The sequence below is a fragment of the Hibiscus syriacus genome, unplaced genomic scaffold, assembly GCF_006381635.1.
Source record: "Hibiscus syriacus cultivar Baekdansim isolate YM2019G1 unplaced genomic scaffold, ASM638163v2 tig00110195_pilon, whole genome shotgun sequence".
NCBI classification, from domain to species: Eukaryota; Viridiplantae; Streptophyta; class Magnoliopsida; order Malvales; family Malvaceae; genus Hibiscus; species Hibiscus syriacus.
Genome location: NW_024062621.1, coordinates 937252 through 960251, shown reverse-complemented (window position 1 = coordinate 960251; position 23000 = coordinate 937252). Strand labels below are relative to the sequence as shown.

General features: G+C 32.2%; 3 protein-coding genes, 2 long non-coding RNA genes and 2 pseudogenes across 5 annotated transcripts; 5 read left to right on the top strand and 2 right to left on the bottom strand.

The window, feature by feature from the left end:
- The first annotated feature begins 670 nt into the window (after nucleotides 1-670).
- On the top strand, nucleotides 671-3736 carry LOC120218006 (ER lumen protein-retaining receptor-like). The gene is made up of 6 exons (XM_039215015.1): nucleotides 671-940; nucleotides 2121-2251; nucleotides 2590-2705; nucleotides 3111-3184; nucleotides 3386-3449; nucleotides 3611-3736. The coding sequence occupies exons 1-6, from the start codon at nucleotides 850-852 to the stop codon at nucleotides 3645-3647; spliced, it is 513 nt and encodes a 170-aa protein (XP_039070946.1). The 5' UTR covers nucleotides 671-849; the 3' UTR covers nucleotides 3648-3736.
- A 4972-nt stretch (nucleotides 3737-8708) lies between these two features.
- LOC120218007 (receptor-like protein 56) lies at nucleotides 8709-10267 on the top strand. Its single transcript, XM_039215016.1, has 4 exons — nucleotides 8709-9081; nucleotides 9686-9844; nucleotides 9974-10045; nucleotides 10120-10267. Exons 1-4 carry the CDS (start codon nucleotides 8718-8720, stop codon nucleotides 10263-10265), a joined length of 741 nt encoding a protein of 246 aa, XP_039070947.1. The 5' UTR covers nucleotides 8709-8717; the 3' UTR covers nucleotides 10266-10267.
- Nucleotides 10268-10553: 286 nt separating this feature from the next.
- On the top strand, nucleotides 10554-11996 carry LOC120218005. Its single transcript, XR_005525211.1, has 3 exons — nucleotides 10554-10700; nucleotides 10797-10871; nucleotides 11691-11996. It is a non-coding gene; the product is annotated as an uncharacterized LOC120218005 (long non-coding RNA).
- An 863-nt stretch (nucleotides 11997-12859) lies between these two features.
- LOC120218004 (receptor like protein 21-like) lies at nucleotides 12860-13771 on the top strand. Its single transcript, XM_039215014.1, has one exon. It carries the CDS (start codon nucleotides 12875-12877, stop codon nucleotides 13754-13756), a length of 882 nt encoding a protein of 293 aa, XP_039070945.1. The 5' UTR covers nucleotides 12860-12874; the 3' UTR covers nucleotides 13757-13771.
- A 519-nt stretch (nucleotides 13772-14290) lies between these two features.
- Nucleotides 14291-15807, bottom strand: LOC120218063 (annotated as a pseudogene).
- Nucleotides 15808-15827: 20 nt separating this feature from the next.
- Nucleotides 15828-19461, bottom strand: LOC120218215. The gene is made up of 4 exons (XR_005525220.1): nucleotides 18941-19461; nucleotides 16915-17120; nucleotides 16428-16607; nucleotides 15828-15886 (listed from the first exon to the last, which is right to left on the bottom strand). It is a non-coding gene; the product is annotated as an uncharacterized LOC120218215 (long non-coding RNA).
- A 432-nt stretch (nucleotides 19462-19893) lies between these two features.
- LOC120218062 lies at nucleotides 19894-22426 on the top strand (annotated as a pseudogene).
- Nucleotides 22427-23000: the final 574 nt, after the last annotated feature.

The window sequence follows — 23000 nt, the reverse complement described above, 5'->3', positions numbered from 1 at the left end:
AGTTTTGTATTTAGTCTATATTCTTTAATTTAGTATTTTTATGTATTTTTTTAATAGTATGAGTAATTAAAATGTAATATTTATTTAAAATCTTTTTTAATCATTGATAGCGAACACACCTTGCAGATACAATTACTCGAATTCGAAATCTCTAAAGAAAATTAACACCTCTTTCACTTAGTATTTTTTCATGTACTTTTTAATTTTATATTTTTCATTGTAGTTTATTATTAGTTTATTAGTTTTTATATTATGTGTAAGTTATCAATATTTTTGTTTCTCAATTTAATCATTTTGGATCCTTACAATTTAGTCTCTTTATTGTTTAAATCAGAACTGAAATTTTAAAACTTAAAAATATAAGATTTGAAATTGGAATCCATCAAACAATCTTTGTAGTTAAAAGGAGTATTTTTCTTCTCAGAGATGTCAACTTCGAATAACTGTATTTGCAACATGTGTGCATTATCAATGACCGAGAAAAACTATGAATAAATATAACAGTGTAATCACAACGTACTATTAAAAAAATGAAATTGAACCAATTAAAGTACACTAAGTTAAAAACTTATAAACAGTATAGTGAGTAATGACAGGATTTGACCTTCCTTTTTTCCCCCTCATTTTCCTGCCTTCTAGAAAAGAGTAAATAGTTTCACGGGGAAAAAGAGAGGGATTCCGAATGAGTAAATAATCTTTTGGATCAATCCGAGATCCTTTTTTTTCCTCCCAGAAATAAACTTTTCCGGTTGATTAGCACACTGAAAAAAGAAGGGAAAACAATCAAATTACATTTTGTTTTATTTCATTTCATATTTTGAGAAATATTGGGTAGAAAGACAGGTGAAGATGAATATATTCAGATTAGCAGGGGACATGACCCATTTACTTAGTGTTCTTGTTTTGCTTCTCAAGATCCACACAATCAAATCTTGTGCTGGTACGTTCATTTTCCTAATATTTACTTTATTTATATGGGTTCAATTCATTTTATTTTCTACTTTTTTCCAGTAATTTACTGCATAAGATGAAAAGAATCAATATTTAGTTAAATTGTTTGTGGGTTTTTGTTAATTTATTCTGTTCTCTGAATTGTTTAACATTTCATTGAATACCGAAATCGTAGTCATGTAAAATGATGAACTATAGCTTGCTAAAAATGCGGCATTTTTCGTATGCCTGGAATTTAAAATCTTGTATTTTCTAAGTTTATTTCTGCTAATTTGAATTTATATGTTCATTTGAAGTTTAGAAGAATATATTTTAATTTGAAATTTACTTTGTTGTTGGATTTAGTTACACTGTTGAGTTCAAGGGGTTTGCTGATTTTGGTTTTCTTTCAATTTGTAAAAATAAATCTCTAAGGGTTTGAAGTTTCTAATGAGTGTTTATCACGCGTTGGAAGTTTTATCGAAATCGATATGCTAATTACACTTTGTGGGAAATTTAAGTAAGTGGCTTTATGTCTTGCTGGCCTATGTTTTGAGACGAAAATGATTGTCGGTATATGATGAGGGCCTTAAACTATAACCACAGCTGATATAGTGTTTTCTTCTCACCCTATTACAAGCTGATTTGAGGCAGCAATGCTACCTAAAGTTTTATTTGCTTGATCAAGTTGATTGTTTACATTTGCACAACTACCTTGTTGGATATTTTTTCTTCACTTTAAAATGATACTGTGAGGTGCGATGGTTGGAGAATTCATGGGTGGATAAAACCATTTACTTTCTGGAAATGAAGCTGTTATAGAATTTAGAGAAGCTATCAATTGAGGATTCAGTGAGCAAAAGCTTGCAAAGATTAAGTAGCTATATGCTTATGGAGGTTCTACCACATTCCGATGGAGTATTTGGACCTTTTTCTTCGTAAATTGCATATGTATAGATATGCTTATAGCATTCAACCATGATTATTGTTATAGGAAGAAAAGATATAGCATGTAATGGAACTCTAAAAGTAGGAATCCTATATGCTTGTATTCATTCATAGACATGCCACAACATTTGATTTAAAGGGAAAGATTTGATTGTGTCTCACACTACCTGTCATGTCTTATGAGCTGTTTTCTGACTCTAAATCTTTTTTCTATAATATGTCGTCCTATACTTTTTGTGCAGGAATTTCGCTGAAGACACAGGAACTCTATGCTGTTGTCTTTGCTACTCGTTACTTGGACATATTCACTAGTTACATCTCACCATATAACACAATGATGAAGCTAATATTCCTGGGAAGCTCTTTCTCAATCGTATGGTACATGCGATATCACAAGATAGTTCGTAGATCTTATGATAAGGACCAGGATACATTTCGGCCTTATATCCTAATGCTGCCTTGCCTGATTCTTGCCCTTCTTATAAATGAGAAGTTCACCTTCAAGGAGATATCAACATCCTTTTTCCTGTTTGTTGGAGAATATAACAACCATTTCCGTATAGTCATTACAATCATGATTCTATACGTTAAATTCGTTGCGGTTGTCTTAGAAGCTATGTACACTATCGATGTGTTTACATTAAGAAATCATCTGTTTCTGACTATATTTTCGTATGTCGAGTATTTGTCTGACAAAAAATGGTTGAACAGGTCATGTGGACATTTTCCTTGTATTTGGAAGCTGTCGCCATACTTCCTCAGCTTGTAATGTTGCAACGGACTAGAAATATTGACAACTTGACCGGACAATATGTGTTTCTCCTCGGGTAAATTTAAACTTCCACCTTATGCTATAATATTCCTAATCAGTTGCAGGCTTCCTGTAATTTTGTCACCTTGCATGAAGTACCCTTACTTCCTGGCTTTCATTTCCCTACAATATTGCCTCCTTCCATTTTAATTTAGCAAGAAAAGTTGATATCGTGTCGGACCAAAGTTTTCGTTGATCTCGAAATTCATGTCCCTTTAGCCTTTGGTTCTTTTGGCTTGTTTTCCCCTTTTTCCCTGTAGTTATTGGAAGGAATTTGGAGAGGAAAACCATGGTAGTTGGTACATGTTTTTTTCTTTTCCCAAGGTACCATGATATGTGTGCATTTTTTGTCTTTTCAAGTCATTAACTTCTATATGTTTAATTCTCGGTTAGGTACTAATATTGTTCCTTCTCATTGCAGTGCATACAGAGCATTGTACATATTGAACTGGATTTATCGATACTTTACTGAAGAGCATTTTGTCCACTGGATAAGTATGTCTTCTCTCTCTCTATCTTCCTCTTTGTCTCAGTCATAGGTGTATGAGGAATGCTCATATCGATATATATATATATATATATATATATATATATATATATATATATATATATATATATATATGTGCGTGCATTTGCGATATTTAATGTTATATATGTTATTTCGAACAAGTTCATATGATTGCTTTTTTTTTTCAGCTTGGATTTCAGGGCTTGTCCAGACATTGTTGTATGCTGATTTCTTCTACTATTACTTCCAGAGGTAAAACACCTATATCACTCAGAAAACCAGTTTACCATGGGACGGAAGTTCCTTAAAAATTTTCAAATTATCATATATTTTAGATAGTTTCTTTTTATTTTCTATTGATAATATATTTTCGCCCTCTGACATTAATTTGATTATTATGTCTATATCTGCAGCTGGAAGAACAATGTGAAGCTCCAATTGCCAGCTTGAGAATCTAATGGTGCAAGGTTGTCAGTAGCAAGCATAGATACCAGTGCTTGATATTCAAAGTTAGGGTAACCTACATAAACTGTCCCCAACTTTTAGGACGTTCGCATTTTAGTTGTCAAACTATTAAAACCTACAATACAATCACTTCACTTTTAGGAGATTGTTTAATTTGTTTTAAAATGGACTACTTTTTTAGGTCACATGTTCTATTCCCACAACCTTTAAAAACATATTAATTTTTAAAACCAATAGAGGTAACAATGCGTTAACATAGGCATCAAAATAGAATGATAATGATAGTGTGAGGGTTGATATAGAATGCCTTAAAGTTAAAGGACTAATTTAAAATATGGGTCATAGTTTGGGAATTAATATAAAATATTTTAAAATTTGTAAATTAATTTAAAATAAGAGCCATAGTTTACTAATAAAAAATATACTCTTATTTCATCGATATTTTAGGTCATAACAATGATGATTGAATTTATTTTTATGCTATCAAGACTTGGTCTCCTATTTCTAAAATTGAGAATCTAAACACTCATATGACTATTCACATATTCACTCTTTTTAATGAACACAACAATTGTTTAAGGCCTAAATTCCATATCTACACACTTTTTAAGTGTGACAAGGGATGTGAATATAACTCTCTTTCATTCGTCATCTGATTTGATTTGAATTTAGAAAAATTCTATCTGATCCGATTTTTAAAGTTAAAAATCACATTCAATTTGACACAGATATATACATGTATAATTTTCATTTTATTAGTTAAAATACATAATTGATTGGAAAAAAATGGTGAGAGGAGTATTATAATAATTATCCGTAAATATATAAAGCTTAATTATGCTATTATTCATGAGTTGAGTTGGGTATTTTTCACCTTAAATTCAAATATGAGCTACACTTAATTTTTCAACAACAACAAAAGTTATACTTATAAGATCATATCGAATAAAAACCTATCGTATTCAAATTAAATACGCTAAACCTAATAACAATTCACTATAAATAAATGCAAATGAAATTTATAAGGAAGCTACATGAAAATATATTTGGCAACAAGAAGTAATACGATGAAAAGAACTTAATAACCTGAACCACACGATTCTTTGTCCAACTCACACTTTCGTCCAAAGTGTTGACCACAAAATGACAACCCAAAAGACTAAATTTTACTTAAATTTATAATCAATATAATTTAAATATTTTTTAATTTAAAAAATAATTTTATTAGGATATATTATTTACTAATATAAATTTCAAGTTATATTAACAATTCATTAATGCATTAACTATAAAAGCTTTTAACAAATTCATATACTTAATATTATTATCTCATAAAATATTTTAATTTTATCCATTGACTAGGTCATACAATGATATCATATCAAAAGTTATAAACTCTACTTGTTTTGCTGTGTAAAACTTCATATATGAACGTAGGAATGAACTGAGGGGTCACTGAGATGGTTAATGATGTAAATGTAATTATTTGAATTTATAATTTTTAAAGAGAATAATATTTTTTTAAACATCTAAATCATTTGATAATTTTATTCTTAAAATTTTCAAAATTCTTTTTTTAGTATAAAATATTGTGTCAGTTCTGCATAAATATTAACTATCATATTTTATTTTTCTATGTCAAGTTCAAGATTATCCATTCCCATGTGAACGGCTAGTGGTTTTCTTGAGTGTAAAATCAATCATAAATGCTTGAGAAAAAAATTGCAACGACTCGTACAGGAGAAGACTATTCTTTTCTCTACAAAGCTACAGGTTTCTACACGTTAGCCACAAAGTAAAAACTCATAGAATGGTCATTGGTAAATTCAAAAAAAAAAAAAATTAGATTTTATTATACTTACGATATAATTGATTTAATCACATCTAATATGAATTAATGAAAATATATTTATAAAAATTATTCAGCAAATAATTTATAGGTGAGGTGAAAAGAATTTATACATGAAATTAGTATTCTTGTATTTGAATCTTAAATAATAGTTTTCAATTGTTATATTAAAAGTTATGACAAGATAAACAAAATTCTTTCAATAATATTAATATCATTTAAAAGAAAAATATTTTAAGAAGAATAATGTAATTATCATACTCACACCTACCTTATATAAAAGTGAAATAATGAGATTATTAATTTCATTCCAAGACAACTTTGAGTAAATCCAAATAATTACAACTTCAAGAACAAACAAAAATTGTGTGACCAATCTTGTGTTAGCCTACTGATTGTCATGATCTACGAGTTAGAAGAACAATTGTTATTAATTATTTTTTTTAATTTAAGTTGAAAGTTTGAACCATAAAATTAATAATATTGGAGGGGTATAGAAATGCATATTTGTATTTAAAAAAATAGAATTCAAGAAATAGTCTCAGTAATAAAAGATGATATATTTTAAATGATTAAAGTTCGAATGGTATTATCTATAATATGTATGAATTTTATCTGGACTAGAAATATAACACTGGGTGATTCTGATGTGCGGAAATTAATTTGAGGTTAATTAAAAGAAATTTTCAATCTTATCTTTTTCATCTTAAAAAGTTATATAAATTTATAACATTCTCGATTATAACTAAAAATATTATGGAGAAAAATAATGTTTTCAGTTGTAATCGATTTCTGTCGTTTTTTAATCTTACATTAATATGTTTTATTTAAAAAAATCCACAAACACTAACATAAAACCAAATCAAAATATCCAAACAAATTAAAACTTCCACACGCTAACTACGGGGTAGGAAAGAACTCGTTGTCATCGTTGAAAGTTTGGGTCTTGATTTGTTTTTTTTTCGTGGAAAATTAAGTCTTGGTTTTGTCCTAGTAAACCACAACCTTTTGGACTCCATCTCTTGTATGTACGGATATTTGAATTTTCATTCACTCTCCTCATTCTTAATCAATTAGTTTTCTCGCATAAATGTTGTATTTAGTCACTCAATTTTTATTTTAGTTTCATTTTGGTTATTCAATTATTTTTTTACATTCATGACTAACATTATGTTTTGGTTTTATTTTGATCACATATCATTAAAAAGTTAACTATGATGTTGACGTGTCACCTTAAGGTAATGTCAAATCATCATTAAAAAATTTAAAAAAAAATGTAATTTTAACACTTCTGTTAATTTTTTAATGACGAATAACCAAAATAAAACCAAAACATAATGTTAGTGATGATTTTAAAAAATATATAATTAGATGACCAAAATAATAATTGAGTGGTTAAATAGGTAATTTATTCTAGTTTTTTATGAGTATTTAAACTATTATAAAATTATATAATTTTTTATTAATTTGGGATAAGTACAAAGCAATCCAATCATTTGACATTGAACGCTAATACTTCTATCATTCATGATGTTTGAACCCAAAGCCTAAAAAAATAATAACAATTATTTTATCACAGAGATGACTTGATTCATGCATATAATTATAAAAATTATGTATTAATAATTTGTTTTGTGAAGATTTGATCCAATATTCATGTCACATTGATATTATGTTTTTTATGTTATAATAGTGTGAATTGATTATAAGATATTGTTTGTTCTTAATATTTTTTAGTCATCGACAATGAATATATATTCTACAAACGTAGTTGCTCGAACCTGAGACTTCTATAGATAATAAGTGATTGTTAATTTATTATTTTAAGTGTTGCAAGGAGCATATTATGGTTAGGAATGATAACGAGCCAAATTAAGTGGTTTTTATTGACTCGATCTTGATCTGACATTAATTATAATAATAAAATTAATTTTCATACATGAGTACTTTTCATGAATAGTGATTTTCAAAATTTTGATAAAATTACGAAACTTCATCTTCAGAATGTTTTTAAAATTCTGGAAAAGGTCTCCAAACGGCTATAATTCATCTCCAAACGACTATAAATGGTTACAAACTTACTCCTCACCATAGAAGCAACTTAAGAACACTTCAAGAAGATTATTACACCTCTTCAAGCTAAAAGATCAAGAGAAAATATTCTTTATTCTTTCATTTTCTCTTGTAAGAATTGTATTAGGTTTTATTGTATATCTTTTCATTTCATTCTTTGTGAGCTCAATTTTATAAAATACCCACTCAGAGAGATATCCATTGTTTACACAAATCAAACCTTGTAAAATGGAGAGGTTCTAGTTTTGCTTTAGAAAAAGTAGATTGGTTCTATGTTAGCCGTTGTAAAATATAAGAAGAGATTTCTATCTAAGTCTTTAAAAAAATAATGTTGTAAAGATTAAACATTGTCCTCGAAAGGTTCATTTCAGGTTAATGAATTGATAAATCCTTAGTGGTGGAAAGTTAAGGTAGTGGATGTAAACTTTGTTTGATAAAGTTAAACTATTTTATATCGATTGTGCCAAAAGTTTTAATTTTTGTTCAAACTTCCACCAAATTTTCTAAAAGTTAATTCATCCACTCTTAACAAATTTTTGATTGATTGATCGAGCTAACAATTAATATCAAAACTAACGCTAACTTGTAATATATATATTCATAAAATGGATAATTTTGTAACTATCTTGGGGGTGGATTCTCTCAAAATTCAAATCCAACCCAATTAAAATCAACCAATAGCTTAAGAAAAAATCTAACGCCATCCAAAATGTGAATTTTATAAAAAGAAAAAAAAAACTCGAACCTATCAAATCAATTACAAAATTAAATATAATATTTTATATTAAAAGTATTATATTTATTATTATTTTTAAAAATCTAATTAGAAAATAACGTGATGCATCAGTACTATTATCATCATTTTATTACGTTAACTATCAGCTTTCGCAGTCGAGGATCTGACCTGAGGTCAAGTTCAATGAATCAATGTCCTCAAGGTGGTCTACGCGTTAGTCCCGACCTATAGAATACTTTTCAAAAGAATACTTTTCAAAAGGAACTATTAATTTAATTTTGTTAAGGGTTGACCTAAAGTCAATGGTTCATTTTATTAGCAGGGATGCCTTGTCTATAAATAAAAAGGTTGAACAAGGCTTATTCAAAGTATATCCCTACAAGTTAAAAGTAGAGATATGGTGATGGAGTTTAAATGGCTATTGTTTATTAGGATAGCAGTGATGAGTGTGTTTTTGCTGTTGGAAGGTACTACTTATGCTTGTTTGGAGCATGAGAGGATTGCTCTCTTGCAACTCAAACCTTTCTTCAATCATTACGACGAACTAGTCGACTGGGACAAGCCGAAGGGCTCCGATTGTTGTCGATGGAAAGGGATCGAGTGCAACACCACCACGAGACGACTGGTCGGACTCACCCTTAATTCCACAAGGGATAGTAGCGAGGGTTGGTATCTCAATGCCTCTTTGTTTCTTCCCTTTGTGGGGTTGAAGAGACTCTATTTGAGAGGGAATGCCATTGCTGGTTGCATTGAAAATGAAGGTCGTGCCTTTTATTTTTCCTTAATTTTATAGTTTTCAACCCAACTCTTTGTTAATTTACAATTTGGTCGTCAACAAATATTTTTAACATTTAATTAAATCATTTTGATCCTTATTTTTCTCAAAATATTTTAACTCCTAATGTTTCACTTTGTGACAAAATATATCTTGATTGGAGGAAAATCATTAGTTGATAAATATTCATGTTTATCATTGACATGATATTATCATGTGTCTAAAATAATAATATGAATTATGACATATTATTAGTCAACTAACATTTTTTATCTAATAATAAATATTTTATTTGGGAATAAAAAGCTACTAACTCTTTCTAGGGCGATCTTGCAGGTTTCGAAAAGCTATCATCTGCGTTAGGTAACTTGGAGATTCTTGATTTGAGTGTAAATCTCTTGAATGACAGCGTTATTCTACCTTTGAGTGAATTTTCATCACTTCGATATCTAAGTTTAGCATTCAATCAACTGGAAGGATCAAGTCATTCAAATGGTACATTTCACTAATCTAATAAAATATCAATCAAATTATATGAAAATAAAATATTGTTATTTATTTGTTTGTTAATTCATATTAATATTTATCAGGTTTCCGATGGTTTTCAAGACTCCTTAACTTAGGAACTCTTGATTTAAGTTGGAACCCTTTAGGAAACGACATCATGTTCCAATTGAGTAGTCTTTCTTCCTTGAAGAATTTAAGTCTGAGATCCATTGATTTGGAAGGAGAATTGCTTCATATTCAAGGTAAATTGGTTTTACCTTCTTTGTTTTTTTTAAACTTTAAAGTCAATTTTATCTAAGAAAACAATTATTCAAACATATCATTGACGTATCATGAACATATGATTAATTAGTATTTGAGATTGAATGCAGGGTTGAATAATTTGACAAACTTGAGATATTTGGACTTGAACTCCAACAGCATCGAAAGCATCTTAAACAAAGGTAAAGTATAGTTTAAATGAATTAAATTTTCAGATTTCAATGATAGTAACTAAAAGAATATATTTCAACGATAGATGAAACACAACTGAGGCTAGCAAACCTGGAACGACTTGATTTGAGTGCTAATTTCTTTCGGAACACACTGTCCTTCCTTGAAGGACTTTCAGGCCTAAAGTCCATAGATATCGAACAACGATTTGCAAGGCTCATTATATGTTGAAGGTAAAAAAGCTATAACCTTTTCTTCTTGCTAATTCTTTTTAACATTATAAACTATTCAATATATTTTAAATTCACTAACATAATGATTCATTGTATCAAACTTTGATATATACAGACTTGAATCATTTGATAAATTTAAAGGTGTTAGATCTGAGCTCGAACAAAATCGAAAGCTTTCGATCCTTCAAAGGTATACATTTATATTTGATCGGTTTAAGTAAGTTGAATATCATTATATTCTGTGCAAATCCTTTTCATTGATGTGAATCTTTTGTAGAAGATGGTACGGAACTGAAGTTGAGCTTTTTAGAAGAGCTGTATTTGTATGACAATCTCTTCGATACAAGCGTATTTGCATCACTTAATGGGTTTCCAAATCTGACATATTTGGACATAAGTAACAATGAGTTGAAAGGGTCATTAGATATGAAAGGTAAAATTATTTTCTTGTAATCAAAATCTCAATTCTATTAAAATGAAGAGTTAAGATGATATAATGAAGTTTATCTGGGTACTTCTCTTTTCTCAGATTTGGATGCATTTACGAGCTTAAAGGAACTATATATGAGGAGAAATCAATTGGAAAATTTTGTGATCCACAAAGGTATCATTTAAATACAATTTTCTTTTTTTTATAAGAATGGCTATCCTTTTATATTAAATGATAATTGAGTAATACGAGAGTTGATAGTTAATTAGTTGAAAGTCTTTGAATATATATTACCTTATATTTATCTCATATGTATATAAAAAAAATAATTGAGTAACCTACTTATTTGGTCACTCATCTATTGTTTAATTTTTGTTTTGGTCACTCAATTATTATATTCCTTAAAGTTCTACCTAACGTTACATTTTGGTTCTGACCAAAGGGTAAATATGTATTTAGTCACAGAACTATAATATTGGTTTCGTTTTGGTCACCGATTGTTTTTAATCATCACTAATGTTACATTTAATTTCATTTTGGTCACCTGTCATTAAAAATTAATAGTGATGTTGATGTGTCATCATTGAAGATAAATTAAAAAAACACCAAATCATCAGTTATGTTAATTTTTTAACGAAGAATGACCAAAATGAAATCAAAACATCATGTTAGTGACGATTTTAAAAAAATAGTTGGATGATCAAAACGGGACCAAAGTGATAGTTGAGTGACTAAATACTTAGTTTATCCAATATTAATGGTGATGTTGACGTATCATCATAAAGTGATGTCACATCAATATTAAAAAATTAAAAATATTATGTCAACGTCACTGTTAATTTTTTTAACGGTGGGTGATCAAAACTTACATTAATAAGTATGATATTGGAAAAAAATAGTTAAGTGACCAAAATATAAACTAAGTAATATGTGGTAACCAAATAGGTAGTTATCCAAGAGAATTGTCTATAAATATTTTATAATTTTTTTCAGGATGGTGTGATCTAAAGAATCTAGAAGTGTTGGATCTGAGTTGGAATGCATCAAGGGAATGTTCCCACATTGTTTGGGTAACTTGACATCTCTCCGTGAGTTAGATATCTCCAACAATCAATTTTCTGGAAATCTCTCTCCTTTACAAACCTTAACTCACTTACATACATCTCTCTCAAAAAACCGTCTTCAAATTCCAACATCATTTGTACCACTTGTAAACCTTCCAAACCTCAAGTTCCTCTATGGTGATGAAAACAACATGGTAATGGAACCTTCATTGCATACCTCAATCCCAAAGTTCCAGTTGAATGTCATCAGTGTCAAAGTGCATAACATCTCAAGAACTCAGTGTTGAATCTCTTAACTTTCTTCATATCAGTATGATTTGAGATATGTGATCTTTTTGGAACAAATTCAGTGGAAAACTCCCAATTTGGTTGTTGGAAAACAACACAAATTTGGAATATTTGATCTTGAGAGGTAATGCTTTTTCTGGTTCTCTTTCATTACCATCAGCTCCTAATTTAATGTGTCTTCATGGACATATCTGATAATGAATTACGAGGTCGGATTCCTTTGATATATGTTCGACTTTTCCGAATTTGAGACGGTTGTTCATATCCAAGAATGTCATTGAAGGTGATATCCCTCCTTGTTTAAGTGACTGAAGAATTTATCAGTTTTGGATTTGGCAAACAATCAGTTGTCTGGAAGAGTACCAGAAGAGTTGATCATTAAGAACACAATGAGGATTCTGAGGTTATCGAATAATAATCTCACCGGAAATGTAGTTCTGCAATTCTCAACGCAAATGGATTGAAGAAATTATTTGGATGGGAATAATTTTTCTGGTGAGATGAAAGGTACTAATGTTTCTACTGTTGAGTTTATGACTTCATTAGTGGAAATTGATCTCAGTAACAATAAGTTGATAATGGAGTATGGAAACGGTTCGATTCCGATGGAATTCTGCAACTTGAATGCATGTCCACCTGCATGAAAATAGACTGAGTGGTCCATTGTCACTTGATTTTTGTAACACTGATTCATTAGTGACATTAGATCTTTCTCAAAACAATTTATCTGGGAGTATTCCGAAATCGATTAGCACACTTTCTTCCTTAAGTGTTCTTCTCTTGAAATCTAATCGTTTACACGGCCGAATTCCGGATGAATTATGCATGTTGCAGTCCTTGAGCATCATTGATCTTTCTCAAAACATGTTTTCTGGTCGTATACCTTCTTGTTTGGGGAATTTAACTCTTCCAATTCAAGAGGACAAGATTCTAACTCAAGGTGTGTTTTTCGAAGAAGACGAACCGACGATCTTTTGGACATCGAAATTGGGAAGAAGGGGTACAGATGATGATGAGTATCCAAGCAGCTACATCGAAGAATCTATAGAGTTCACAACAAAGAGTGCATCCTTATCATATAGTGGCAAAATCCTTAATATGTTAGCTGGGTTTGATTTATCCTGCAACAAGTTAACCGGTCGAATTCCGCCCGATTTTGGAAACTTGAGCCAAATCCATTCTTTAAACTTGTCACACAATAACTTGATCGGAGTTATTCCTTCGTCATTCTCTAATCTTAAGCAACTTGAGAGCTTGGACCTTTCTTACAACAACTTGGCTGGTAAAATCCCAAATCAGTTGGTAGAATTGAACTCTTTGGAGGTTTTCAGTGTGGCGCACAACAACTTGTCAGGTAGTATTCCTGAACAAAAAGCTCAATTTGGGACCTTTGATGAAAGCAGTTACGAGGGTAACCCTTTTCTCTGTGGACCTATGATACATAAAAGTTGCTCGAAAACTGATCCACCTTCAACCGTATCGACCGCATCAAACGATGAAGAAGAAGATAGCTTGCTAGATATGTATGTTTTTCGTGTGAGCTTTCTGGTGTCTTATGCGGTTATGTTGTTGACAACTTTTCTTGTACTCTACAATCCATATTGGCGAAGAGTTTGGTTTTCTTTCGTCGAGATGTGCATCACTGCCTGTCGATACTCGACCGTCGTCAATTTCCTTGCAATCTACATCTTCAGGAGATCTGTTTAGCTGTCACGAAGATTTGAGCAAAGTTGGTTTCTGTTGTATGTGATTGTTTTCAGTATCTTATTTGTTTCGAAGTTTGACTAAAGCTCTTGTGTTTTAGCCTGTGTTTTGTTGGTTTTAATGAAATTTCAAGTATGATTGTAATCAGCTATTATATATATGGTTTACCAATAAAGTACGCAGTTCTATGTCTGTGTCCATGTCTAACTCACACTTTTGGTTCAATTGTTAACTACAAAATGACAACACAAAAGACCAGAAGCATTTTTTTAACGTATCACGTCAACTTGAGTGACTATAGTTAATGATTCAGTGATCAAATTATAATAAATCGATAACGTAAGTGATCAAAACATAAATCTTAATTTCAATAATAAAATTACACAATCAAAACAAAAGTGATCACAATTGTAGCTTACCTAATAAAATATTGCAAAGCTTTATGCAGACATTTCCAAACAATAAACTATTTTCCAAATCTAATCAACTTTCGATAAACATTGTATTCCAAACAATAATAACGATCAAATATGCTCATCATCAGAAATCTGAAAAATCCAGTGTGATTATGATTATGTAAACAACAAAAAATGTGATCTTTTCAGGTTTCTTTCTTATAAAAAGGGGTTGGTCAAAAATCCGCACCCGTGCCGTGTGTGTGAAGAAAACTGGGTTGTTCATTTATATCGTATTAAATAACTAATTACAGTTGATCCAACAAAATCAAAATTCAGGTATCGATATATTCTGAAGATTGGACAGACCTTAGAAGCTCCTTCAAATTTGCCAGAACATGTCGCGGTCCTAAACTCTTGACCCCAATGAAATTCAAAAGTTGCTCTACATCCTGCAAATATAACGACGATTTTGCATTCATTTCATAATGAATATCTTAACAACCAAAAGACAATTACAAGACCACACAACTCGACAATTTTTTTTTGCTGAAAGGAACATGATCTCATAATGAATATCTTACAACCAAAGACAATTACAAGACCCAACAACTCGACAATTTTTTTTGCTGAAGGAACATGATCTTGCTCAGACTCATTTTCTTTAAATATTTGTGTCTTACAATTTTCGGACATGGATTTGAGGATGTTACCGAGTGAAAGTAACATAGTTTTTAGCTATGGGGAAGGGGATTTAAGTGCCAGACCTTCTAATAGTAGTAAGATAGGCTATCACATATTTTTCAAATTATTGATAATCCTTCATCTCATCTGACGGTGAAGTTTATAGATAGTCTTAACATTCCATCCTAAGAAACTAGATGTGGTAAATCCAATATCTACCGAATAATTCAACCATGATTATAATAATAATGAAGATGATGATGAAGGATGACTAGTCCCTATCAATGACATGAAAGCTGCAGAGCAAACAAGCACTCTTTTTTCCAAGATGTGGATTGAAGATCATGGACATGCCAACTTGGCAGACCATTTGAATCCAATAACATAAATATAAATGCAAAGTAAATAATTCATCCCGGAAGAAAAATGATAATATGTGAACACTCACCTTGTTTAACAAGAATACAGCATATGCTGCTCTTGTTGTGTCTTGACCATCTAAAAACAGTGGAAATTCTGCTTGCTTTACATTTGCTGAAAACGCTGTATCTGGTGACAAATCAGAAGATGCAGGCTCTACTGAGGCACAGGATCGATAATATATGAGCGAGAACCACCCAAGCGAAGTGGAAACGCAAAGGAACTTGTAAATAGGATGCAATTAGTGGAACAGCTGCAGGCGAGGAAATAAGGGGAAATGAGAAGGAAATTACACATGAACAAGACTAAGCCCAAGATATTATGTTTACATCATAGCAATCTAAAATTACTATTGCATCTTAAAGCAACAACAGATTGCAGGAAGTAGGAAGAAAAAACTTGATGTATAAAGCTTGATATTATTAAGAAAAAGGATCATTTCAGTAATAAAAGATAACTTTAGATTATGCAGAAGCAATGGAACGCACATGTGCAACATATCCTAATGCACTTGCAGATCTCTGAACCTCCTTTTTTGTTGTTGAAAAAGCTCATCTTTGTAAAAGGAAGCATGAGATTCAGACCTAAAATCGTCAAGGACCTTGACTAACAGGCTTAGATGCAGAAGAATTCCCTAGTGACGACAGCAACAGAAAGAAGTTAGTATCAATACATTAGCAGGCAACACCATTTTGTTGGAGTCAAAAGTGTAACCATGAAAGCAAAAGACGTCCAAAATTTCACAATATTCAAGACATTCAAGTGTTTATGTCATGTTCGTGTTATTTTGTTTTTATGCCATGCTTTAATCAGTTTTCCATGCGTTTGTGTCATATAATTGTATCATTCTAATATAGATAGGTCTAATCTAAGTAAAATAACATATTGGAACAATCATATAGGTCTAATATAGCCAGGTCTACGTACTCAAACCATTTTGGCATCCAAATCTCAAGAACAAGGGGAGAGTGAAGAGTACGAAATATAAAAATCATAACTCTGGGTTTTCGACGATAAATAGGAGACGGTAAACATTAATTAAAAATATCGGAATAAACCACGAGCTAAATAGGAAAGAGAATTGTTTTCTAAATCAGGAGATTGACTGCCAATTAAAACTATATGTTGGGCCTTCTTTGCAAAGGTTTAGCAATCCAAAACTACTAGAACATTACCTAATCTACTACTGCTAGAATAGGACTCAAGTTCTTGCTCTTGTGCAGGTCCAACCAAGACCTTTACAGGATAGAGTAATGAAACTTGTGATATCATATATTGTTGCCTTGCTCGAAGCTTCCTTTGCACATTTTTAAGTTTAACATAACCCCTTCTTCAGTGAGTAATCTATTTGCTTCCTGTAATAAAAACAACAGATTATCAATCATGCCAGCATGAAAGACTAAAACTAATTATCTGAAAAGGAGGAAAAGATGAGGGAGTGCAAGAAGGGGATAACCCTTGACTATTCAAAGGAATTCATAGAATGAGAAAGGTCTCCATTTAAGCCCCTCATCCACCTTCACACAGGGTGAATGGGAGAAGGATTTATAATATCTAAAACTTAATAAAAGATCACTTCAAAAATATCATAAATTCAACATTCCCGATGATAAAAATGGAACACTAAAGCTAATTGACATTTTAAATAAAAAAAAACTTCACCTGCAATCGCTTCCTTGCTACAGAAAGAGAGGTACCAGCAACCAACAACGATCTCACTTCAGTGCTAAGCATTTCCTCTTCTTTTTTAGCATCCTCCGCCGTACGTTTGCTACGAGTTGACATGTTTGCCATCACTAGTTTCCTTGCCTCTAGTCTCTCATGCATTTCCTCAAGCCCATTCAGTTTATTCAAGACTTAGTTTTGACCTTCATAGCAAGTTCCAGTCCGTTTAATCAGTGGACCAAGTAATTAGGCCCATGCTATCAAATCCAGAGAGTGAGTGTGGTGCAAGAAAATAAATTTAAATAGCTCACCAGGTCCTTCAAGTGTCATATGGCTTGATCAATTCAACTTTTCCTATCTACTAAAACTAAAATGAAAAGAGAAGAAAGCAAATGCAATTCTTAAACAGCTTCAATGGCATGTTTACATTACAATGAAACAATTTAAGGGACCTAAAATGGAAAATGGAAGGGGAAAAAGCATCTGAAAGGAAGAGAAAGAAATTGAACAGAAACAACGAATCTATCAGGTACAAAAGGATAGAAATCTTGAAAAGGGGGAAAACAATACATCTATTTAGTCAAATTAAGCTCAGGCATCCAGCAAATAAAGAACTGCCATTTCATTTTTGACACAGCAGAAAAGAACCAGATATTCTCAATCTACTAAAACTAAATGAAAAGAGAAGAATGCAAATGCAATTCTTAAACAGCTTTCAATGGCATGTTTACATTACAATGAAACAATTTAAGGGACCTAAAATGGAAAAATGGAAGGGGGGAAAAGCATCTGAAAGGAAGAGAAAGAAATTGAACAGAAACAACGAATCTATCAGGTACAAAAGGATAGAAATCTGAAAAGGGGGAAAACAATACATCTTTTAGTCAAATTAAGCTCAGGCATCCAGCCAAATAAAGAACTGCCATTCAATTTTTGACACAGCAGAAAAGAACCAGATATTCTCAATTTCCAAAAAACCAGGAATAAGAGTGAAAAAAATATATTATTTTCCTAAAGAAATGAAAAAAAAAACAGCACAAATAGTAAGTAAATGAAGCATAAGGGAACTGAGTGAATCAACAATCTTATTTTGGTACTAAAAAGATACAAAGATAGAATATTCAAATTTGTCAAGGGAAAAGTTTCATTCACCAAGACAACGATCATCTCGCTTTATCCCAGTAAAGCCTAATTGAAAAAAAAATCTATGCTAGTATTCTTTCTGGAGCATTTGAGCAACCCAACAGAAGTCATAATATGCCAACCTCTGAAATGATTGGCTTTACCAATTCACAACCTATACTGCCCAACCTAGTAAATAATTTAGGTACAGACACCAGAAATCTATTTTCTTTGTGCTCCATGACTAAATAGCCTACAGTTATCAATCAAACACAGAAAATAAACCATTGTATCAACTGAAATACTATAACTTCATCCTCTGATTCGTAGTTTGTCAGGTTTAGGGAATCGATACATGTAGCACATACCAACACGATTTGTTCGATAGAGAACTGTGATCCATATCACATATCAGTTCCATAATGAGAGGTCAAGTAGCAAATTAGGTAAACTATGATCCTACTATCTTCCAGAATAGCAACAATGAGCATAAAACTAAAATTGTAGCTTTCTTTCTACAATAACTTATAAAATTATTAAACATTACAACTTAAGAATCTAGAGAGAAAAAAACTTTCTTCCAATAGTTGATCGCTTGATCCATTATTATAGAAAGTTTCTTCTTCTTTTCCTTACCCCTATTTCTAAATCAGGAAGAAAAAATGGCAGATAAACCGGATTACTACTCCAAGCTTCTAAAATTTCAGCAATGTCCCCTTTACCTTTTCACTCAAGTCACTACTTCCAAATCAACAAACAATATTCCACTTTTCCTTTTACTTCAAAACCCTCTTTTCTCTCTACAAATTCAGCTTGTATTCAAAAACCCAAATTTGATTTGCTAAAAAAACATATTTCTCAAGAAAAAAAATTAACCAAATTTAATCAAAAAAATCATTACCTGAATGAGCGACAGGAGTTCTCTTGAAGACTTTGCTTCTTCTCATTAGCTTCCTTAAGGGCAGAACTTAAACTCCACAATCTAGCTAGCTCGTTCTCGAATCTTCCCATTCAATTACTTGCACTTATCATGTGCGGCATTGATTTGTTTCGGGCCGGTAATTAGGGTTCTGTCTCGATCTTCCATTCAATTACTTGCACTTATCATGTGCGGCATTGATTTGTTTCGGGCCGGTAATTAGGGTTCTGTCTCGATCTTGTTGTTCTCGATTATCCATGAAAGAATTGAAGAGGAAAGCTTTCGATTTTGTAAGTTAAAAAAGAGGTCATAGATCGACCTCATGGTACTGCTTCACGCCCGGTTAGAGTTCTTTTTTCACGAGGATCGAATCATTTTTCTTGGGGAAATTTGCTTACGAGGTTAATTTTCTCGGGAAAATGCAAGGGGAAAGAGAAAACAGTTTTGGGTGTTTTTTATTTGAGGACGGAGAATGACAGGTGGCGGTGAACGGACGATTTTCCGATTCATGTTATTTCACTTTCAGATTGAGAAATTGCATTACAAGTAGGATTCCATTACCCGTTGGGCAAAAAAAATTATTTTTAAAAATTTTAAAAAAAATTAAAAAATATTTTTAAAAAAAAAATTAAAAAAATCAAATACTAAGAAAAATTTTAAAAATAATGAATTTTTAAAAAATAGAGAAAATAATAGAAGTGGAGAAAATGAGTGATATGGTTTTAATTTAGTGAAAATTAAAATTATTAGTCTCTTTATAAACTTTTATTTTTATATTAAATATTAAATATTCTTTTAACTAAATCGATGATACTTTAATTAAATTGCACTAAATTAAATTCAATTAAAAATTATAAAATTATACTTTGATTAATGACCATAGTTATAATTGACACTTCTTTAATTTTGATAATGGAACATAAAGATTAGGGTAAATGTATAAATGGTCACTAAACTTATTAAAATAACCTTTTTGTCATTTAAGCTATAAAGATATAAATGATCATTAAACTTCTCAAATGATATATAAAATAGACATTAACATTTATTAAACTATTAAAAAATTGACATTAAACATATCAAAAAGTTATAAATAATCCTTAATTATATTAAAATTTATCATTGTTTTATAAGAATATTAATTATTTTATAACAGTTTGATAAATTTAATAATTATTTATAATTTTCAAGACTTTAGTAGCTGAAAGATTTTTCAACATAGTTTTAGTGACTATATGTGTATTTTATCCTAAAGACTATGATTTTATGAACGTATCCCCACAGCCTATTAACAACAGTTCAAATGAAGTCTTCGTCTACTCTTCGAACGACACACTTCTCCCGCTAAAACCAGCTCTTCTTCCTTCAAATTCAAACACCCAAGCTTCCGTCTCTAATGGCGCTGATTCATCACAACAATCATCATCTCAAGATCCCCTCAAAACCCATTTCGCATCTCTCATCAAATCTCCGAAACCACCCTCCAACTCCGCCAAATCCACGCCCAAATCCTGCGGCCGCCACATCTCTTCCAGTGCAACCTCACCACTCTCTTAATCTCCGCTTCTTCTTCACTCAAATCCACCCCTTATGCCTCGCCGTGTTCAACAATTCCGACCACAAAAGCTTATTCCTTTTCAATGCTTGATCCGTGGTTTAACGGAGAATTCCCATTTCCAATCCTCACTATCCATTTTCTTCTCATGTTGAGACATAGAGTTCGTCCTGATAAACTTACGTACCCTTTCGTGATCTCCATTTTCTCATGTTGAGACATAGAGTTCGTCCTGATAAACTACGTACCCGTCGTGATCAGATCTGTGGCGGGGGAGGGTCTTCGTGCCTTGGCCTGATCCTTCATGAAGAATAATCAAATCCGGGGTAGAGTTTGATACGTTCGTTCGGGTTTCATTAGTGGAAATGTATGTGAAACTCGAGGAAATGGGCCTTGCGTTGCACGGTTTGATGAAAGTCCTGAGAACAAGAGCGAGAGTATACTGTTGTGGAATGTGTTGATTAATGGGTGTTGTAAAGTGGGGAATTTAGGGAAAGCTATGGAGCTTTCGAAGCTATGCCTGAGGAATATTGGTTCTTGGAATAGTTTGATAAATGGGCTTATGAGGAATGGGGATTTGACCAAAGCAATACAGCTTTTGATGAAATGAAGGAAAAGGATGTAGTTCTTGGACTAAATTGTTAATGGATATCAAAGAACGGGGATCATCAGAAGGCCTTGTCTATGTTCTTTAAGATGCTGGAGGTTGGTTTGAGGCCTAATGATTTTACTCTTGTTTCGGCTCTTTCGGCTTGTGCTAAAATCGGTGCAATCGAGCCGGAGTCCGTATCCATAGGTATACTGTGGAAAATGGGTTTCAGTTGAATCAAGCAATTGCTACTGCATTGGTTGATATGATTCAAAGTGTGGAAATATTCAGTCTGCTAGCAAGGTTTTTGAAGAAACAAAAGAGAAGGACATTCGTACCTGGAGTGTCATGATGGGGCTGGGCAATCCATGGATGTTATGGGCAACTTATCCAATGCTTCAAAAATATGATTTTTTCAGGTGCGATTTTAGGAATTTTCATCGAGCTCAAATCTTAATTCTAACCTTTCTGAATAAACTCAAATTTGTCATGTTTGCAGGAATAAACCTGATGGGGTGGTCTTTCTAGCCCTCCTGACCGCATGCTCACACACTGGGCTAGTAGATCTTGGGCTTAACTTCTTTTCCAGCATGAGGCTCGATTACTCGATTGAGCCTACCATGAGCATTATACGTTGGTCGTTGATTTGTTAGGCAGGGCTGGCCGACTTAATGAAGCCATGAAGTTCATAGAAAGGATGCCTATACTTCCTGATTTCGTGACATGGGGAGCACTTTTCTGTGCTTGCAGAGCTCACAAAAACATTAAAATGTCAGAACTAGTGTCACAGAAGCTCCTCCAGCTTGAGCCTAAACATCCCGGGAGCTATGTTTTCATGTCAACGTTTACGCTGCAGTTGGGAGAGGGAAGATGCGGAGAGAACAAGAATGGCAATGCGGAGTCGAGCTGTCGGCAAAGATCCAGGGTGGAGTTCTATCGAAGTTGATGGACAAGTCCATAGTTTGCCGGTGATCATGCTCATAAGCATGCGAGAGAAATATACCTGAAACTAGAGGAAATAGTGGTCGGTGCAAGAGAACAAGGATATATGCCTGAAACCGGGTGGGTACTTCATAATATTGAGGAAGAAGAGAAGGAAGATGCATTAGGAAGTCACAGTGAGAAATTGGCTCTTGCCTTTGCCTTAATACACACTTCTTCAGGGACAACTATCAGGATAGTGAAGAACTTGAGAGTATGTGGGGATTGCCATTCCCTGATGAAATATGCTAGTAAGATGAGCCAGAGGGAGATCGTATTGAGAGATATAAAGCGATTCCACATTTTCAAGGATGGAGTCTGCTCATGTGGAGATTATTGGTAAAATGGCAAGTAACAGCGACATTATCTGATTTGCTGTTCATGTAGCATGTGCTTATGATTGATGCAGTGCCAGTTAAGTTTTTATGGACTATTTCCTGCACACTTGATGTATATACCCATCTGGTTTTGGAAAGAATTGAAGACTTACTGCTCACTGTGCTGCTTGACACTTTGGCCATAGTGATGGGTTAACGACTCTCTTGACAGTCATCTGCCTTCTGAGGTGTTTAGGTGGTTGCATTTCCCTATATCTCGTTGATATTCGAGTTCTAGTCGAGTTTGAATTTAAATGTTCAAATATGTATTTAGTCTTTAGTTCCACCAAATAATTTTATTGTTCTGTGATGTGATCCCCTTTTAACTTTAATTCCGCTTTTTAATAATATTTTTATTTTTACAATTTAATCTTTCGATTACAACTCTTTACAAATTCTTTTTTCTCTGAAAACTCTAATATAAAAGAAACAGTGTCCATGTTCCTTGTTTCCTGTGTGGCTTCAGACTAGGGATGGCAATGGGTTGGGTCGGGTCAGGTCGGGTTTTTGGGCCACCCGACCGAGAAGAAAGGGTTTTCA